Source organism: Cephus cinctus, unplaced genomic scaffold, assembly GCF_000341935.2.
Source record: "Cephus cinctus unplaced genomic scaffold, Ccin1 Ccin1_scaffold0921, whole genome shotgun sequence".
NCBI lineage: Eukaryota > Metazoa > Arthropoda > Insecta > Hymenoptera > Cephidae > Cephus > Cephus cinctus.
In genome coordinates, this window is record NW_014333493.1 from 178,674 (window position 1) to 198,772 (window position 20,099).

Here is a 20,099-nt window from a genome sequence, read left to right on the forward strand (position 1 = left end):
AAGATTTTTTTTTGTGTTTAATTGATTTTATGTAGTTGGATGTAAAAAGGATTCTTTTATCACTTTCTTTGAGAAGTCTTAATATTACATTAAAAAATGTAAATACTTAACACACTAGTATTTTTTAAGTATATAACTCATTTCAATTTCAGAAACTCAGTTTTTTAGCGTTGGTTATGACTATAAGAGTATTGACTCGGCACATAATCCCAACACTTATCTGATATTCGATATGCCTAATTAATATAAGCAATAAATTAATTTTCCACGTAATTATAAAAAAGCTATCGAGTGCAGTTCGTTAGTACGCAATGAGTACCTGCAGTTCAACGTAAAAGATGCACGAGTTTTCAGATACTTAGATACTTTCATTTTCAGTATCTGTATAAAGATTATGCACATATATTTACCGATCCAAAAACTCTATAGATCAGCCTTTGATCACTGCTATAGGCCTTAACTTGATACACTTATGAGAAATACCAGCTGCGTGGCAGGTATTTACTACATCGGTTACATTCTTGTAAGATTCCGGTGCTTCCTCCATAACAAGCTTAGGCGAGGCCACTCTGATAGATATTCCAAGTTCCTCAAGTTTATCCAATACTTCTTTGTAGTCCAAGTTACGCCGTGATTTAGCTCTAGATAAAGCTCGACCCTGAATTAATAAAATGTAGAGAAATTACTATCTATAGATAACGAAACTAATCATTAAATGAAACGGATTATATACTAACAGCTCCGTGGCAAGTCGAACCAAAAGTTTCCTGCATACCCTGTTCAGTACCTGTGAGTACGTAACTACAGGTTCCCATTGTACCACCAATTAGGACTGGTTGACCAGTTAATTGATAATCAACTGGAATTAATGGATGATGTGGTGGGAAGGCGCGAGTTGAACCCTATCAAATTTTATCATTAGAGAATTGTATAAACTGTATTCATTCAATATCCTTACAGAGTTACCTTTCTGTGCACTAGGAGAGTCTTTTGTTTCCCATCAACTATGTGTTCTTCAATTTTAGCAATATTATGGGATACATCATAAATAACGTGCATGTCTAAATCGTCAGGACTCATGTGAAATTGCTTTGCAAAGGCCTGATTAAAGAAATAAAAAAAATTAAACATATTTTTCGGGAAGTGATTATAGACCTTAGGAAATTGAATGCAGATAAATACTTGGCGACTAAGGAATGTCATGGAGCTGCGGTTAACCCAGGCAAAGTTAGCAGCTGCAGCCATTGACTTTAAATAATCCTGTCCTTCACGTGAGTTAATATGTGCACATGCTAATTGTCTGTCATTTGTTTCGATATTATCTCGTTTCATGGCCTTCTCCATTTGTACCAGTGCATCTGTTGCAACCTGATGACCAAAGCCTCGACTACCAGAATGGATCATGACACAAACTTGTCCCTTTTCCTCAATACCCATTTTACTAGCAGCCCATTTATTATAAATTTCATCCACTATTTGTATCTCAGCATAATGATTACCAGCACCTAGAGTTCCCAGCTAAAATGTAACCTAGCATAAGTATCAAGATATATCAGTATAAAAACAAAAGATTTTTTATAGTACCTGTGGAAGACCACGTTTCTTAGCTCTCATGGAAACCTTAGAAGGGTCTGCATTTAACATTCTACCATATTCTTCACAGTGCTCTTTATCCTCAGCCCAGACATATCCTACAGAAATATTTTCCATAGAATAAATCTTATCCTTTAATGTATTTTTTTTGTACTTACCTTCTCGGAGAGACCAATCCATGCCCATTTCTAATGCTTCTTCTAAATCACGAGCAGTCATTGGTATAATTCCTTTTGAACCAACACCGACTGGAATATGGTCAAACATGCTCTGGGCAAGTTGCTCCTGTGGAAGGTTCACTGATATACATTTGTAAGCAATATATAATAACATGATTATATATTATATGAATAAGTATACCTTGACAGGTGCTACATCTTTTTCAAATAAGTTTGTTCGAAGAAGACGAACACCACAATTAATATCAAATCCTACTCCACCCGGAGAAACTATAGATTTTGGATTATTCATATCAAAGGCAGCCATGTTCCCTGTATATGCATAATGTATAAAATTAAACTGTCAATCATATAAAGTAAATAATATCTTACCAATAGCAAAACCATAACCAGAGTGCACATCAGGAAGACCTACAGATTTCCCAACTATTCCAGGTAAGGCAGCAACATTTGCAATTTGCTTAACACCAGGAAGAAACCCACCAATTCCACCAGGTTTACATGCATTACGTAGCTCCTCCAACATTAGTTTTTCTAATGTATTATTAACGTAGAATATACCTTCAACCTTCGACAACACACAAAATTATAGTGTAATAAAAATAACATGAAAAAAGTTTGCAGTATATATTAAACTATATACATTCATATTTGGCTGGAACCCTTTTTTGATTCTCCAGCAGTAGTTATTAATTTTTTCCAAATATTTCAGTTCCTCTTGATACTGCCTGACAACCATTTTCCTGCAAGAAATTCAAGACTTCATTTATATTACTAAAATTATAGGAATTACACTGGGAGTCTAAATCATTAATAAAATCATATGCAAATAGTAACATATCGAAATATTTGTTTAAATATCTAAACTCCATTATGAATCTTATTAAAATTTCTGCTACACCGATCTTCAAGGTAAAGATTATGGAATTCATCAGCGCGAAAAAGTACTTACGCAAATTAATAATATCACAGAAAGATTTTAGTTTTTAAATTCCTTAATTTCTGACACCGGTACGACAACGTTTAACTTTATGGTTACAAAAGCACGTCCTTTCAAATCGGAATCACCTTATGCTTGCTTTTCATAAGTAACAATTGATAGCATTCTATTGGCTTTCAAAAAAGTGCAACTGGTCAATATCCAATTAAGCCTGTTCTACAATACGACTTTGTTATAAAATGTTTCTACAGGCCAATCGTAACATTAAAAAAAGCTGAGAAAATAATGTTGATTGGCTTACGGAAATGACTTACGACAAACGTCTATTGGCAATTTCCCATTGCAAAACGGGCTTTATAACACTTTTTTATTCTTGTATTAAAAGAGTCACTTTGTGAACGTGCAAGCGCACCTATTTTCAATTGTTGGCGGTTAAGAATTTGAAGAAGCAATAACCTAAATATTATGACAGTTCTACGTCGTTGAAAATGACGCATTCTAATGCAATAACTCCCGTGCATATTAAGAAATTAGGTATTACATTTTAATTTTGCTACTGTAATCTGTTTGGTAAATGATCTAACTTTTTTAGTACACGACAACTATTATATCATGCATCATCTCTCTAAGGAATTTTTCTTGCATTCACTTTCAGGGCATGCAATCGATGAGATACGCTCCAGAGCTTTGGATAATATTATTTCCAAATTCGATCATGGCTTTGGTTGTGATTGTGATGCTGTTAAAAAGGAACTCATAATGAAACTATTTAATTGGTTCTCCTTCGAGATAGTAATACAGCCAGAAAAAGCTTTAGACCTACTATACAGATTAGTGAAGGTAATAATTACAAATAATCCTATTTAATTTATAACTTTTTAAATTTTGAATCACTCATAAAAATTCAATGTTTATATAGTTGTAATATAGTATTATTTATTCTACTGATGTTTTAACAGACAAATGACGGAAGCTTTTTAAATGCATTTGGCAAACTCAGATTTCAAAATGAATGTCATGAATTAAGATTAAAACTTGATTCTACTTGGCATGACAAGTTAAATCTAATCGAGGAAGTTGCCCTTAGTTCTAAACAGCAAGGTCCTACGGATTCTGCTGGAACACAGTCAAAGGTATTTGTACGTAATGCACAATTCTAAAACAAGAAATTACATTTCTTATTGATCGTATATGTTTATTTTACAAAGACTACAGGCTCTCCAAGTAGGAACCATGAGCAATATGCAGGAAGAACGTACGATCATCAAATTGGAGATGGAGACTTTGAATCACAATATCCTAACAGTTCTAATAATGTACATGCATATTCAGATAGGTAAAGCATTGAATGTACATTTAAGTAATATAGTTTTATACATATAAATATTTCTTAAATGCATCATTGCAATGAACAGCACAATACCATTCGATTTGACACTACAATGCGGAGATGGAACACACATCTCGAAGAAAACAGAGGGTGGTATAAAGTGGTTAGTAATGCCATGGCAATCATTAGTTACGTCAGACAAAGGAGTTTTATCAGCAGTAGAAGAAGCATTAAGTAATACTATGGATACTAGTCTGATATTGCATACTTGCCAATTTATAACTAACGTAATGTTACAAGATTTCCCTGCAGAAGTGTTCCTTCAAAGACCAGCTATAGTTTCGGTAAAGTACATGAACAATTTGCAATATAAATCAACGAAAAACCTTTTTATTTTACATAATCAAATAATATTTTTTTCTATAGGTATTACACACACTAATTAATTCCAGTGGAAATAATTTAGAAGTCAGTATGGGAAATGTCGTATCGACAGTATTAAAAACTTTATACAAACTTACACGTTCTTTAAGATTTCGTATATACTATTACTGCGATCCCTGTGTGGCAAACAAAAAGCAAAAGGTAGTACAGTTTTTATTACACTCTCGTCTAAAACTCTGAAAAAGATGCTAAATTAGTTACTCCAAATTAATTTTCACTGCATCTAGCTAATTTACTGTATATTTCCAATAAGTTGTTAGCAGGGAATTTAGAAAGTATCGCCTATCCGTCTTCCGAAGATAGAGATAGTCCTGAGGGCGGCCTACCAGAAGCCAATTATCAGGCATACCAATCAGCGGTATATAATTATTATCCATTAATTCCTATGATTCAAACATTATTATAAGCATAGAATTCAGCTAAAAAATTATAAATTTTTATAGGGAACGAGCGACCGAAGTCAAAGTATTATGGATAACGTTGATGAATCCGTACTGCAATTGCAACAGATGACAATACCTATGTACTGCATAGAGTCTTTGAAGCACGTTATCACATTATTAAGCATTCCAATTAATTCTACATTCCCATTGAAAAATGTTAAATACGTTATGGACTTGACTTATGAGCTCGTTCAACTAGTTATTACCAGTGTTATGCCAACTATTTGGCTATGCAGGGACGGAGTGGCATTAAAGATTCACGAGGATTTAAAATCATTAATGCAATTATTCGGCGAAGTAATGGAATATTTTGGGAAATATAGTAGCGTGGATCATTGCAGAATAACATATCTTCATCTCGTGTGTATTGTTAACAAAATGCTCAGTAATATCGTACCATTAGAATTGGCGGATTTGGTGCTGCCAAAATCTTTGAAAATATCAATATCAATTGCTATTATAGATGCTCCAATTTACCTATTGTATCCGGGATTACATTCTACTCTGCAAGAATATGCACGTGTGAGTATCTTATTACTTTGAGTTGTGAAATGATTGTGAATTCTATTGCTATGATACACATTCAATTGCGAAATTGACTCTTTGCTATTCTTAATGAATGACTGTTGTTGACTTACAGCAATTTCATGGAAAGAATGAAACTGACTGTGTAAAACTATTTGATGAAACACGTCTAATTATAAAATCAATGAAAGCTGCTATTTCTCTATTAAAAGATTCAACTAATCGATCTCATCCAGATCTATTAAAAACATTATATGCATCAAAATTAAGTTTGTCTTATCATAAAAATTTAATCATTGTTAAAAAAGCAGTAACATTTTTACAACGCGTCAAGTAGTAAGTAAAACTGAGATTTATGTCCGAAATGATACTGAATGACAAATTAATGACGAACTGTTTGTTTCAAGTAATGATCTGGATAAAGAAAGTCAAGCTATTGCGACTAAACTAACTCTTGGCCTACTAGCAAATGGAGATGCTGACATACAGTGTGCAATGTATACCGAATGCCACGATTTAGTGAAGAGAATATTAGGTGTCTCATACTCTAAAGAAAGATACACTTGGGAAAATATTAAATTCTTATTCGAACAGAGTATATTCACAGAAATTATCTGCCACGGAGTGACAAATGAAGACGAGAAGGTACTTACAACAGAGTTCCTTATTACAATTGTTTAGAGCTAAGTCTTAGTCCATTTGTTATCATTACAGATCAAGGATATGGCAGAGGCGATATTGGTCTACATGTTAAAAGGAAAGGTACAACTAGGAGAAAATGGATACATACAATTTTTAGAGGCCATCGTACCAGTACTGGGTCTGTTGCAATGTCTTGCACATCCATCTACCGCGCTCGGGAAGTGTATAACAAAAATGCTAGATCCTGACCTATCCACTAGTATACAGCTCGCAGATATAGAGGTATGTAATGTATCACTCAAGCAGGAATTAATGATTTCGAATTTTTATCAGAATAGGTCATCTAGCAAAACTTCAATTGACTTTTCGTATCCAAAGGTTTTGAAAGGAAACATACGGCTTCTATTGTCGCCCGACCATGACATCAGAGAGGAAGCTGTGTGTCGATTGATCTGGCTTCTTGGAAAGGAAAAAGATTCTACTCAGAAATTACCAAGATTATCCTCTTTACATGGCCTTCCCCTTAGTTCACTTTGTATCTTTGAGCGACAGAATTCCACCAAGCAATCACAAGGCAACTATCAGGTTACCTATTTACGTATCTGTCGAAACTTTCCCATAAACGATTACTATGGAGATGCTGTACAGGATTTTAATCAAGCATAAAAATATCCTTCATAAATAATTATAATTTTAGAGAAGCAGCTTATTGTCTGTGCTTGAAATGCTGAATGCTCCTGGTGTTGAACCAAAAATGCGAAAATCAGCTCTTGTGCAAATTAGCGTTATGCTCACTGACACGTCATTGCACAAACTCTTTGTTAGCGAAAATGGCTTGCCGTTGATTTTAAAGATATTTACAAGCGCTCTGGTACGTTATTTCCCATTTACTATTTAACATTACAATTTTATGCAGAGTACTGCTTAGTCCGTACCTAATTAAGCGGGTTATGACGAAGGTACTTATTGATAAATAATTCTGGGTTTTTCCAGGTTGAAAAGGAATACGCTAATTATCCTGACTCGGTAACACCGATACTAACTATATTGAAATTAATCTCATCCACGGATAATATAGTGAGACATGATTTGTCAATCAGAATCGATGTTTTTCTAAACATTCTCAGAAGTACGTATAGAAATAGGTGCAATATCTAGACAAAGATATTGGTAGTCTTTAAAAGAATAATGTTAAGGTTAATCAAATATTTTCATTTGCCTTACTATTCATATTTGTACTTGAATTTACGGAGATAGTGGTACTCAATGACGCAGGGGATTATTTCAATGGGATAAGTCTTTGTTTGCATAATCCTCCTTGACGTTAAAACCACACCAAACAGTTGAATGGTTGAACAATTAGAAATTCCTAAATTACTTTGTAATTTTCTACAATAAGCAGTTGTACTCAATAATCAGCTTATCATTATCCTCAGTAATTATTAATCTATCTTTGAATATCTTATCTTTTTTCTAGGTCTCTTTTTATTCCCTAACAAGGAGTGCGTTAGGATTGATGCTTCGCATCTACTATGTTTACTATTGTATGACGAATATATTATGAGACTTGGAGAGAAACACGTAGGCTCGTCAAATCAATTAAATATTTCTCTCCCTCATATTATTGTCTCACGAATGAGACTACCATACGTTTGTAAATCTCACTGGAAGACTAGTATCCACAGACGCTCTGATGTATCGGGTAAATTGCATTTACTCACTTGCAAAAAAAAAAAACGAAAATCTGTATTCTGTATTTTAATAAGCATTTTTAGTCCTTCATAGCAGCAATCAAGTTGCTTTAACATTCGTCAGACAATTCTGGGCATGGGAATGGAATGGTGGTGTGAATATGTTATGGCAATCTTGGGAGACACTAAATGATTCAGATATTACAGAAAAACTTATGATACGCGAACAGGAATTTGCTACTTTTCAGTATACATTACCTCATTATTACTGTCAGCGGCAACTTTATAATATTCAAAATTCAACCACGCATGATGGTGTTTCGTGTGCGCTTGACTATCTTACAATGTAAATATTGCGTTATTAGTACCACCATATTATAATATTTACGCTATTTGTATTGAGGATTTAATTATTCCATTTCTTGCAGGTACTTGAGATTTTATAATATGTTAAAGTGCGAGCAAATGGATAATATAAGTTCATTACCATGGGAACAGTCATTCGAACGATTTTTATTATCGCATCCAACCAGCAAAGAAGATTGTGATTTATTTGTCAATGTTTTATCATTTCTTTATATATTTATTAACGTCACAAGAGATGGTAAGAATACTTCCAATTGACGTGATACGTACTCTCTGATAATATTATAACGAAATATACTGTTTATTACAGAAAAGAATATGTGGCTCTGTAAGATAATGAAGAACATGACAAAATCGTTGGCTGATTTACTTAGAAGTTTAGATACAAACAACCAAGATGTTCACCAATCAGTATTGAGGCTTGCGAGAGCTTGTTCAGCAATAGAGCAACAGGAACAGACTGATTGTAAAGATTCGAAAGACACATGGATTCATTTTATAGAGCTTGTTGTATCAAATCTTTGTTTTGGAGATCAACAACACTTTTATAATTTAGGTTTGTACACTGTACAACATTATGATCACAGTATACCATACTTTGATTAATGAGATGATTACCCCTAATAATTACAGCTTACCTCGATTGGCTTCTGACATGCTTGACATACTTGACTGGAAAGTGTCAATGGAGTAGTCACAAAAATTTATTAATATCATTAGGAAATGCTTTAATGGAACTTATCATATCATTCCACGGAGCCGGTACAGTCAGTTACATGGGTCTATCAATCACAAGAAATTCAATAATCTGTCTGAATCACTTACTCCATCAAATGCAAACGAATTTAGATAAAAATGTAAGTTCTTTTCAACATACTTTTTTTTGACTCCTTTGGTACTGACATACATGTTTTGTTTCTATATAGATGTGGACTGGATTTTGGTATGAGGAAGGTCGTTGCCTCAGCTGGTTACCGATGCTTTGGAGAAATAGAGATCCATTGGTACGTGCATCAGCACTGCAGTTACTGGCTGGATTAACAAATGCACCTCATACAGCATCACAGCTGTTACACGCGATATCATTGGCTCCAAGTGAGTTGTGCCATACGCTGATTCATAGTATCGCAAATCGAGAAGAATCTTGTATAGTCCGGGAACAAGCGTCAGTCGCATTTAGCAACATGATAAAGAATTGCAATTCCGTGACGTTTCAATACGTGAGTTATGAAAATACGTATTAAAATTAGCGTCAACATGTTTATGTTAAAATTAAAACTGTCACGAATCAAAACGTGTTTTTCCACATATAGGCTGACTCGTTAAAGGCAAATGCCATATTAATATACGTCGAACAGAGCAATATTTATTATGAAATTAGTGTTTTATGCTCGAATCTCTATATGCATCCGACATTAGATCTAAACGCATCTGATAACGAGAACGATGAAAGCGGAAAGATGCAATCAGAACACAGTAGAGTATCTGATTATATGTCTTTAGTACCAAGAACTGTCTCCTATTTATATAATTGTCAGGATGAGCTACAACTACGTAAGTCAATTAACGCGTTACGTTTGATATATTTATACAATTTTAAATAACCTTGCTATTTTATATAATTCACTTTCATTGTGCACAATTTACGTACTTTCAGTGTCGGTCAAGGATTCAGAAATAACTGACGATGAAAATTATCCACAATTTATAGCAACGCCCTCATTAATTACAAGCATTTGTACTTTATTGAATAATCTAATAGCAATTGGTCAACATGAGGTTGTACGACTTTTCTATGAACATTCCTTGGACAAATATTTTCTTGGGTATCTTGATAAATTTTCCAACAGTCTCGATATTAACGTAAAGGAAGTATACAGTAACAACGTGACGTATTTCCTCAGGTGTTTTAATGGGATTCCTAAAACTATCGATAACAGACGTAATTTTCTTCACTATTGTGACATTTTGGAAATGTACACTGCTCTTTGCACTGTATTAACAAACTGCATCACGCATGGCAATGACTTTATGCTGACGGCAACATTCTCACCGGACGCTCTCTACTCACTGTTAAGTCTCCTGAATACAGAATTATATTGTGAGTTCAAATTCTATTACGAAATATCAAATGTTCTTCGCCCTACGATACATACCAATGTTATTTACGATGCGATACTTTATCCCGTTAGACATGCACACACCTAGATTGGTATACTTGCGTAACAGACTGTGGAATGAAATTTTCAATTTGCTATCGGTACTATCGATTACTGATAGCCAACACTATGAATCGGTGGAAACTGCATTGGAACTGTGCGGCACGGAAGCGATTGTGAGATCAATGTGCATAGCAATAAAAAATTCAACTTCAGAATTGCAAATGAGTGCGATCGGTGCACTTGCATCTTTACTCTCGCAGGAAATACAAAGGGAGACTTCTTCTTCAAGGAACGGAGTCTCTTTAAAGTCTATATTAGATACATGTATGTCATCCACACTGGATAATCCCAAGAATCACGCAATAGGCGAAGTCTTATCAAATGTTAATAAATTATCAATTAAGAATGCAAGCATTCATACAAGAAGATCCCATGAAAAGGATCACATTAAAACAATCGGCAGTTATGGAAAGTCATCAAATGAAAAATGCATCGCAATTGGTTCTGAGATATGCAAGATTTTATTACAACTTTACATTGCGCACAGCTATGCGAGGACTAAAACGAATCGCAAACAGTCTGAAGACAAAGATCTCATTGTTGGTGCTTTAACCAATTTACTTTGCATCTCGGCCGAAGCTAAGAAAACGGCGCTGGATGAAAATCTTTCAGAAACAACGTTAATGCAACTGAAAGAACTTTATGTCAAATTGAATTTACAGCCGTACGAACTCTATAGAAATCATTCGGATCGTGAGCGAAAGGTAAATCGCTTTCAATGTAAGATAATATTAAATGAGTTTAATTTCTATTGTTCTCATATATTTTATTTGTTATTACGTCACTTCGTATGAGTCTTCGCGTGTTTACTAGGATATTCCACATTCGAGTGCCTTGTAGAGAATCTGAAGTTTTTTGATTGGCAAAGAGTCGGTGGAACATAAAGTTATAGGCAGTAACGTAGATGTTACATTTGAATTTTGTATAGACGTTCGCATGGCCATACCATAGAATGTCGGATAACAATATGTTAATTATTCTATACTACTTGACTAAATCGAGAGTCAACATAAAAATGTTAGCATACTCAATGGAGTTTTTTTCTTCATCTTTTCATCGCGCAAACACTTTGTAGTGAAGAGGCATACAGTGAGTTGCTCGTTGAGTATTGGGATTTCCGAGCAATTCACTCTACGCACGTTTTACTTAGATTATACAATTGAACATTCAAGAAATAATCTTTGCGTATTCTCATGTTTAAGATACATCCGTTGCTGCACGACGTCAATTGTATTTTCACACTTCTTATGAACTTCATGTATGGCAACGTGCAAGTTAAGGAAACCATGGCTAGGGATGGCTTGGCTGATGTTCTTCATAAGCTATGGGCTTGGATATCAATTAATAAAGTTGTTTTAATTTCTGCGTTAAAGCTCTTGGCAACATTCACCACTAGTTGTCCAGAAGGTAATTATATTATTATTACCATAATTAATTTTGAAAAGTATTTATCGTTTTCTTACATTCATATTTCTATAGGCATTGAGTAGATTTATGCAATAGATTTGTTTCTTTGCTTTTTCATTATTGATTAAAGAATCTTAGCTCTGGCTTTTCCTCTTTTAATGCGCCTTAAGTTACGTGAGTTTATCCTTTCTATTGTTTTTTTGCCTTCCTTTTTTTTCATAGGCAATCAATCTCTGACATTAACTACGACACTGCCAGGTGTCGGTCTTAGGAAAACTCCAAACACTGTAGCATTGATACACGTCATAGTTCATGTTGTTTCAAAAGAAATTGAGAAAGCTGGACAAAAGTTTGATAATCAAAAACTGCACTTTGCATTCCATATTTTGCGAAATGCCGTACACACGCATGAATGTCGTGTGTCTATATCGAAGGTAAGATAAAGTTTGCATAATGATATTCTTAAATATGGTATACAAAAATATACTCCAATTAACTTTGTTTAATTATAGAGTAATCTCCTGCAACTTTTCTCCAAGATACATCCGATCACTACGAAACGAGTGAAACCTTGGCCTCTCGTGGAAATGTACTGTCTTGAATTCCTCATTGATTTCACGTACTACGAGGAGGGGCAGCTATGCGTGCCCAAGGTATGTCAAAAGCCAAATTTGAATTTTTACATCCCGGATTCTCTTTATTTACTAAGTCAACCAACCTGAGCGCTCTTTCTATTGAACATAGATAATCCAAAGATTCTTCAGTGAAAACAGTAGCGGTGTACGAACATGATTTTTGTTAATGAAAAATTTACAAAGTTGTATTAAATGTTATTCCAGGCTGTGGATGGCTTGGATGTACTAATACATTTGGCAAGATGTTCATCGCTCTCAACTAGAATTTTAGCAATTTCGACATTGCGCAACTTGGCATTCAATGTAGCGAATAGACCGCGACTGCTCAGTTCAGGTAAATAAGGATTTCACGTTTAAATAAACACGATTGGATAGCGAGACGAAATGTATTTTGAATCAGATAATTCCTCTTTTTCTCTTTGTACAAATCATTGAACGTCAATGCCTTTTATACGAGAATTCAATGATTTTGCGTCGTACGACGCAGGCATTTTTTTGTTATCTAATAATAATAATGTTGTATCGTGCGCAATTATTCCCACCATTTCAACGTTATCAATGTCCTCTTTGTTTCAGTGGACTTTATCAATCTTCTACACAATATCTTCAAAAATGGCACCCTTGCAGAAATTGGAGTGGCCGGTTCCACGCTCTGGTCTTTGGTCAGCAACAATCAGAAGGGTAAATTGATAGCACGCAGTGCCGGCTTCCCACAAAGCATCCAGGAAGTACTTGGAAGGCTAACATTGTTAACAATCGCCGACGCTAAACAAGAACAGGAATTGGTGAAGATGTTGCAATACGTTATGAGAATTTTAAGCACTACCGAAAGTAAAAGCAATGACGAGCCAGTGTAAACGAACTTTGAAGAAATTCGGTCAAAGGTGACAATCAATTTGTAAATAATTTAAATTAGTACGATTCAAACGATTACATTTTTTAAATTATAATATAGAACGTTCTAAAATTTACTGCCGAACCTGGTTGTGTTTCACATTATTACATGCAGGTAAACAGGGACACAACGATACTCGTAGTACTAATAGTAGATTTCGAAATGTACCCTATCAGATAAAAACTCTACGCTCACGTCGCACGAAGTTCATTAACACATGAATGAGGAAAATAATGATGAGGAAAAAAGAGACGAATACTTATAAATTCACCGCGAACGTTCGATCGGTAACTTCTTTATTATGCATTATGTGACACTCAAACTATTCGACTATTAACTTTCCAAATACGTTTTTACTGAACGGATATTGTTTAGGAAAAATGATCATACGTCGTTTCTCTACTCTCACAATAAACGAACAGAATTTAGTGCAGGAAAGACAATACCGTATAAACAAAAGCATAACTCGAAACTTTTATTCATATCGTATAGTTTATCTGACTGTGAAAATAAATGATATAGCTTTATGGAATAGAAGCCTCTTGATTATTTTCAATCATACAACTCATTGAATCTTATGTAACAGCAAAACTGTATAGCCTCTTTGTATAAATTAGAAATTCGCTTCGTCAGGTACCACCAAGAGGAAAATTTATTTTTCTAAGATTTGAAAAAATGTTTACTGCAAATCACGACACATTAGGGAATAAAAAATGAAGCAACAAAGAATAATACATTTATTTAAGAATTCTTGAATACATATTTTGAGTCTGTTGAGTATGCAATGTTCTTTAAGGATATGATATACAATTTATTAATTTGAAATATGGACTTCAAATGTAATACTAGTATTTCAAGCATTATTTATTTATCCGTTGTACAATAACGTCTCATGTAATGATTTCAATTCTTTAAGAATAAAATGACAGATCAATTATAAGTGACTGGAAGAAATTGCTTTGAACCGGTCCTAACTAAATATCAATTGAAATGATTTAACATTAGGAACTTGTTACAGGCTGGAGCTATAGCAGAGACAGGTCATTCGTCTTCAGTCTCTTTGTGAAAGATGATTGAAAAATTCCAAGAATGGACTGGTAATTCGTGAGAACGAAAATGGCCAGTCATACAGTCTACCTAGTAACTGGTTTGTCTCGTGTCTAGTGTGCGAGAATGATACTTTTTATAGTGAGAGATGAGCCTCCCAGTTATCGAACAATGGGCGTTTCCGAAACGTATCGAAGTTGGCTTACAGAAAAAAAAAGAAGGGATACATACAGCAAGTGTGTTTGCTATGTCAATAGATAAACTGTTGGAAGGAGTGGCTAATTTTAACGTCAACAGATGGTTAACTAAATGTAGAGTTGTAATTTAACTTTACAAACGGGTCGTTACGTCACGCAAATTAAAACTACGCCGACGCAATGACTTTGCCATGCAAATGAATGTTTATAGTTCACAAAAGTTAACTGGCATAAACAGAAAGTCTTCCGACGACGCCTGACCTTTACACTAGACGAAAATTTGGGGGAGTTCTACATAATGAAGATTGATTTTATTGTTTCAATTATAATATAAAGTAAGGAACCATCTTGTAACCAGCTGCTAATTAATTCTTAAGGTGCTATAATTGAGTTGAGACATCGATCATGCTACTTAAAAAGATACAGGTTCTTTTAGTAATGGACCCTATAAATTACGTATTTTCGTCAAACGTCTATTAAGAGCGTTGCAGACAAATTTATTCCTGATATCAAATCATTGGGTATTTATTTACTCAATATACATGATTTTTGCGTTGAATTTTATATGATAGTAATGTCAATGTCTAAGTAATTATCAAGTCTGCTGTTTCCTATAGGAGTGTGGGAATATATTGCTGGCTTCTTTAGAACTTTGGAGCGCCTTGATTATTTGCTATGATGCGGATGGCGTTTGTGTAAAAATAATTTTATTACGGAAACGTCAATATTTTCCGCCCTGGGATTATACTTACGGACACACGAGAAAACGGGATAACACTTAATTATGCAGTCATTACATTCGGCATGAGTTTGGCATTAATTTACGTGTGGGATATATTCGATCTGCGGAAACGCATGTGAATGAATCGGCAACGACTAAGATTAAATACATATGTATAGATCTATTTTACATTACTGTATTGCCTATTACATTGCCAACTACTATATACAAAAGATTGACTGTTCGACAGAGATTTATAAGTAGAAAGCAAGACTAGATCTATCGATCACATGAGACTAATCGGAATCATTTTGTGAAATTTTAAAAATATCTACTTTCAAACATACGAGTCTCCATCACTCATCTCATTTCTAAAGTCAAGATCAAACGAATCATCTTGGTCCAGGTCATCGTAGCCTAAAATTCTTACCTCTGAGACTAATGTGTATTGTATTTTTTGCAAGTCTATCCTTCTTTGCAAATTCAAAAAAATGGTTTGGACTTTCCTTGTCGATCGAAAGAGATTCATCTCAGGAGTAAGCATTATTTGGTTTTACCCAAATACTTTGGACCAAGGCTTTTGGGTATGTTAGAGTATTATAGAGTAGGTAGTGTATTTTTGTATTCTAGCATGGATACATTTATTTCCCTATTGAGAATGTAAATATTAATTCGGTAATGTCCTCCTGTCCAATAATGTATTTAATAGTGTAGAAGGAGACCCATCCAAAAGCCGTAATAACGAGCCACAGAAAAACAGGACCAACGAGGAACGAATGATCGTAAACTGGAAAGCTTATGCGAGCGTGTGGCTGATTATATTATTGACATTGGAAAAATACTCAAAAACAGAAGAGCGCAAGAAATGAAAAATTTTACTGGATTTTTAATTCAATTCCCATGACTTTCCCTTGGAGTGGAAAACTTGTCTACACAGAGAATGACATTAATTGTATATTAAAAATAGAATTTTTTAAGTTAATTGTAAGAAAAACAAAACTTTCACTGTGACCGATACGTTCTGCAGTTATAATACGCGATAATTAATTTCAATTAATTTTAAATATGTGAGAGCCACTTGACATTGCGCACTGATTATTAATATGTCGGTTCACTGGGAAAAAAGCTTTTCTGTAAATACTTGTCAACTGCTTGAAACATTAGGAATATAAAAATCATTGGAGATAAATTCAGTAATATGGAAATGAATTACCCTGACGTAGGCGTATTAGTATAAATTTTTTAATTTAAAAATTCCATAAGATTCTCCTTGAACGGTGAAATTATTTTGAGATGTGTTTCTTTTTATACTACATGCTGAAAATTGTGTACTCAATTCTAACAGATTCAAATTCTATTCAGATTATTCTTTATTCTTTTCGCCTATGAAAAACATCAAATATCGAATTGTTAATTGAGATCTGCGGTTAACCACGTAACCGGAAATCAAATCTGCCAGATCTTTAGATACCTGCAGCCCATTAATTATTTTCAACGTTTGAGAGACATGCGCAGTCCGCTGACTTTTGGTTTGAAACTTGGTTGTCGATTAAATGCTAGGTTAAGTAATAATCTAAGGTCTCGCAACATAGAGTTATTACTACGGAATCATAAATTATCGTAAAAGCGCGATTAATTGCTGCCATGCAAAGTGATACCTCTGAGTTAAGTTCCCCTTCCTTCTGGCATTGCAAAATTGCAATTGAGTTGGACTCAGGCGGATGCAGCGATGCATTTACGTTATACATACTCCACATGAAAACACACAATAGCAGTATAATAACGTGGGAACCATGTTATCGATCCTAAACAAAAAGATCTACTAGAATAAACTCAATCGTTTTTAAGTAACTGCAGTTGCACCTGCACGTGGCAACGATCCCACCCAACAGAACCGCTGTAATTCGTAACGATATCATTTTTATTTATTCCAAGTTTTGAATTATTCAAATTGTACGCGTGCGGTCTAATGTCACAAGATCATTTATTCCTACAACGCACATTTGTCCACATGACTTTTTACGTATTTCCTGAGATGAATGAAACACCAATCGACATGACTTTTCTCTCTTTGAATTATCGTACGATACTACAGAGAACGGTGGGAATAAAAGAATAGAAGGAAGGAAGGAAGATAACCCATCTTCATAACTACAAGAAGCATGCATTTCAACGAGCCACTCAGACACAATGAAACAATAATGCCGACAGTCAAAAATAAAAAAACAAAAAACCGATTCATCCGAACCAGAAGAGTTGATGAATAAGATACATGCTCTGACTCAAAATATGACTCAGTACTTAAACGTTCATGTAAAAGTCACTTAACACCCAAAGTGATTGTCTGACTAAACAAAATTATAAAAAAAGTTCTATCACAAAATCGCGATTATACGTAAGTCCTGGGTGCTGTTTTTGACATTCTTGAGATTGGCTAAGGTAAATGGCTATTCGATAAAAATCTACATACGTATGTATATAGCCAACGAAAGTACCGCCGAAGAAGTCAGTTTGCAAAGAAAATCCAAATAAAAAGCATTTGAAATGATTATAAAACGATATTAAAATTCAGTCAGCAAGTGGCGTTAATTGTCCATTATGATAGCGTGGGTGGCCCCTCTATAAATACATATAGGCATGGATTTAATGAAAGGTGGTTTCATAGCGACGGTGGTAGCAGCGAGTAAGTATTGTGTTGAGCCAAGTCACGTGATATCGGATGGATTTGCGTCAATGGTGACCTCCGGAGTTCTGTCCACGCATACCATACGGACGAACGAGCGAACGGCCGCTGCTGCTACGATCCCGACTAACGAGGCTAGGAGGCGTGCCTTCCTGGCCCTCTTAAGTCTTTTAAAGTTTCTCCGCTCCTCTTTCAACCGTGTCTTCTGATTTCAAGTCCTGACCGTTGCTTACGGTGTTTTCTTTTCTAGTCATTTCCTCTCTGCCTCTCTTTCTCTCTCTGACTATTTTTCCCGCGTTGAAATTCTCTCCAGGGTACTCAAATTCTCTCGTCTCTTGCAAACTATTTGCATTGTCCTCGTGTTGCGCGTCGTTGCGTATCCGCCATGTTGCTGAAACTTCGCGTCCCGTCAGGGTCCCGTCCTCATAGCTGTATATTGTTCACATGTAGCTACAACATGAAGAACAGTGTTAATGATCTCTTAATCGTTTACAACTGTGACGAAAATGCCCTGATAATAAGTGTAACTTTCCACGAGATATATAGCTCGCTAGTTACGATATCTTATTTAACCTACGGTTTAGCACTTTCTCATCAGACTGGCAGTACATTCCATTTCGCCATTGGAGGTTATTTTTTTTTATTGGAGAATACATTCCTCTTCCTATCGTGTCATTGATTTGGAAATTAATTTTTTAAATATACTTTATTACATCGTGGCGACATTAATTATGTATGTGTACTTATGCGCATGAATTTATTTGTTTTTATCTATAGTGAGAAAAACTATTTGAAAATAGATATTCATTTGTTCGTTGAAAGTAACATTCTTTTCGTAACATCGCCATGGACGCAAGCACCACCGAAAATTTAGTCCGATGAAATTGTTTATAAAATATTTATTATACTCTTGAGTCTGCTGTTGGTAACAAAGACGAATACATAAAGACGAACAGGATATTAGATTCGCAAGGCTAATCATATTCCGCAGATATTCAATGTCGTCCATGGGTTTGTAAACTGTGCAAAAGAGGCCCACCCGTAACGTTCGATGACCCAAATGAAAAATGCCGACAGATAAGTACAGAAAAACTACACTTCATTTTATTTGTTACTCGAAGGAATTTATCAAAAGTCTCATTGTTATTGTTGCTCGACTGATTCATTGTGAGCATTTAATTGACTAGCTAACGCGATCGCAATGTAAACGCGTCACGTTAATAGAAACCTTTGAAAAAATGACGTTTCAGAAATATGAGCAGAATAAAATTCCCATTGCCTCGTGTCTACTAATATTCTAAATAAACTCACGTATATACATTGTTTGCCAAGAGGTAAATTGCCTCATAATGTCAGAAGTATCTAGAGATGTCATCTGGTTCAATTATAGCCGTCATTATTGAATTTGCATAGAGTATTGAAAATCCAAGATGGCTTGATCCGTCGTGGGGCCTTTGATAATTTTCAGATTCCTATTTCCTCTCGGTAGTACAGGTTAAGGTATGACTTATTTCTACTTCACCGTTATACAAGTAAATTCTATGCCATCATACATACCGTACAGGTTGAGGTTATAAAAAAATGTCGCGATCCTGCATTCTGTTTCGTCATAGTTTGCACTGCACGAAGACCCATAGGTATTAGACCGTACGTACCGCTTTACTAGACGATAGAACATGATTGGATTTCGCAAGGGACAGTTGAAATTTAATTGTGAAATTAAACGTTAGAAAATCGCAATTTGGGTGTCCGTTCTTACAATAACAAATCTATGGAGTTATAGAATCGATGTTTTAGCATATGATTATCGATATTTTGTTTCGATTCTCTAGACCTCGATATATCGACAGATCAATTCAAACCCTACCAATCCCTTAATAATTTTCTGGTGATAAAAAATCTTTACGGTGAAACTTGTATGTACGGTAAAACGTTGGCCCAAGTAAGTATATTTGGTACTATTGAAATACGATGAGATACAACTGCAAGGAGGTTAAAACTGTCAAATAATGCAGGTTCTTATTGTGCAAACCATAGGAATAAATGTTTCAGGAAAGATTCTCAAAACATTGAAAAAATCAATGTATACAGTCTTATATGTGTCATACGTACTGCACGATATATGCACGTATATGCACG

The 20,099-nt window shown here is 34.8% G+C and overlaps 2 protein-coding genes and 1 long non-coding RNA gene across 10 annotated transcripts; 1 reads left to right on the forward strand and 2 right to left on the reverse strand.

Annotated features, from left to right (window-relative positions):
• Positions 1–155: 155 nt before the first annotated feature.
• Positions 156–9,261, reverse strand: LOC107271141 (tRNA-splicing ligase RtcB homolog). 2 transcript variants are annotated; one of them, XM_015746777.2, is made up of 10 exons: positions 9,031–9,261; positions 2,416–2,515; positions 2,145–2,340; positions 1,954–2,084; positions 1,752–1,878; positions 1,585–1,691; positions 1,183–1,518; positions 967–1,101; positions 738–902; positions 156–658 (listed from the first exon to the last, which is right to left on the reverse strand). In XM_015746777.2, exons 1-10 carry the CDS (start codon positions 9,060–9,062, stop codon positions 431–433), a joined length of 1,557 nt encoding a protein of 518 aa, XP_015602263.1. In that variant the 5' UTR covers positions 9,063–9,261; the 3' UTR covers positions 156–430. The 2 variants fall into 2 exon arrangements, with proteins under 2 accessions (XP_015602263.1, XP_015602264.1); XM_015746778.2 differs by lacking the exon at positions 9,031–9,261 and adding an exon at positions 2,725–2,945.
• Positions 3,077–16,638, forward strand: LOC107271138 (rotatin). 5 transcript variants are annotated; one of them, XM_015746770.2, is made up of 29 exons: positions 3,077–3,246; positions 3,368–3,552; positions 3,672–3,851; positions 3,921–4,048; positions 4,128–4,386; positions 4,469–4,627; positions 4,740–4,844; positions 4,930–5,451; positions 5,570–5,790; positions 5,862–6,099; positions 6,169–6,378; positions 6,475–6,681; positions 6,794–6,967; positions 7,090–7,225; positions 7,574–7,798; positions 7,872–8,133; positions 8,216–8,391; positions 8,464–8,709; positions 8,787–9,010; positions 9,080–9,373; positions 9,467–9,707; positions 9,811–10,254; positions 10,346–11,079; positions 11,578–11,782; positions 12,005–12,216; positions 12,295–12,435; positions 12,622–12,751; positions 12,994–13,301; positions 14,331–16,638. In XM_015746770.2, exons 1-28 carry the CDS (start codon positions 3,201–3,203, stop codon positions 13,272–13,274), a joined length of 6,585 nt encoding a protein of 2,194 aa, XP_015602256.1. In that variant the 5' UTR covers positions 3,077–3,200; the 3' UTR covers positions 13,275–13,301; positions 14,331–16,638. The 5 variants fall into 5 exon arrangements, with proteins under 5 accessions (XP_015602256.1, XP_015602255.1, XP_015602258.1 ...); XM_015746772.2 differs by lacking the exon at positions 14,331–16,638 and having other exon boundaries at positions 3,078–3,246; positions 9,811–9,979; positions 10,058–10,254; positions 12,994–14,252; XM_015746769.2 differs by lacking the exon at positions 14,331–16,638 and having other exon boundaries at positions 12,994–14,252.
• On the reverse strand, positions 13,050–19,886 carry LOC107271149. 3 transcript variants are annotated; one of them, XR_003060786.1, is made up of 5 exons: positions 19,518–19,886; positions 19,272–19,432; positions 18,538–18,879; positions 18,043–18,410; positions 13,050–13,182 (listed from the first exon to the last, which is right to left on the reverse strand). It is a non-coding gene; the product is annotated as an uncharacterized LOC107271149 (long non-coding RNA). The 3 variants fall into 3 exon arrangements; XR_003060785.1 differs by lacking the exon at positions 19,518–19,886 and having other exon boundaries at positions 19,272–19,459; XR_001538546.2 differs by lacking the exons at positions 18,538–18,879; positions 19,518–19,886 and having other exon boundaries at positions 19,272–19,459.
• Between the last annotated feature and the right edge of the window lie 213 nt (positions 19,887–20,099).

Excerpts from the sequence above, each read along its gene's own strand:
- LOC107271141 (XM_015746777.2), bottom strand. The coding sequence starts at position 9,062 with ATGTATGTCAGTACCAAAGGAGTCAAAAAAAA. Across the intron at positions 2,341-2,415 it reads GGTTCCAGCCAAATATGAAT|GTTGAAGGTATATTCTACGT; the intron begins GTATATAGTTTA and ends GTGTTGTCGAAG. Across the intron at positions 2,085-2,144 it reads TGGTTATGGTTTTGCTATTG|GGAACATGGCTGCCTTTGAT; the intron begins GTAAGATATTAT and ends ATGCATATACAG.
- LOC107271138 (XM_015746770.2), top strand. The coding sequence starts at position 3,201 with ATGACGCATTCTAATGCAATAACTCCCGTGCATATTAAGAAATTAG. Across the intron at positions 3,553-3,671 it reads TACTATACAGATTAGTGAAG|ACAAATGACGGAAGCTTTTT; the intron begins GTAATAATTACA and ends ATGTTTTAACAG. Across the intron at positions 12,217-12,294 it reads GTCGTGTGTCTATATCGAAG|AGTAATCTCCTGCAACTTTT; the intron begins GTAAGATAAAGT and ends GTTTAATTATAG.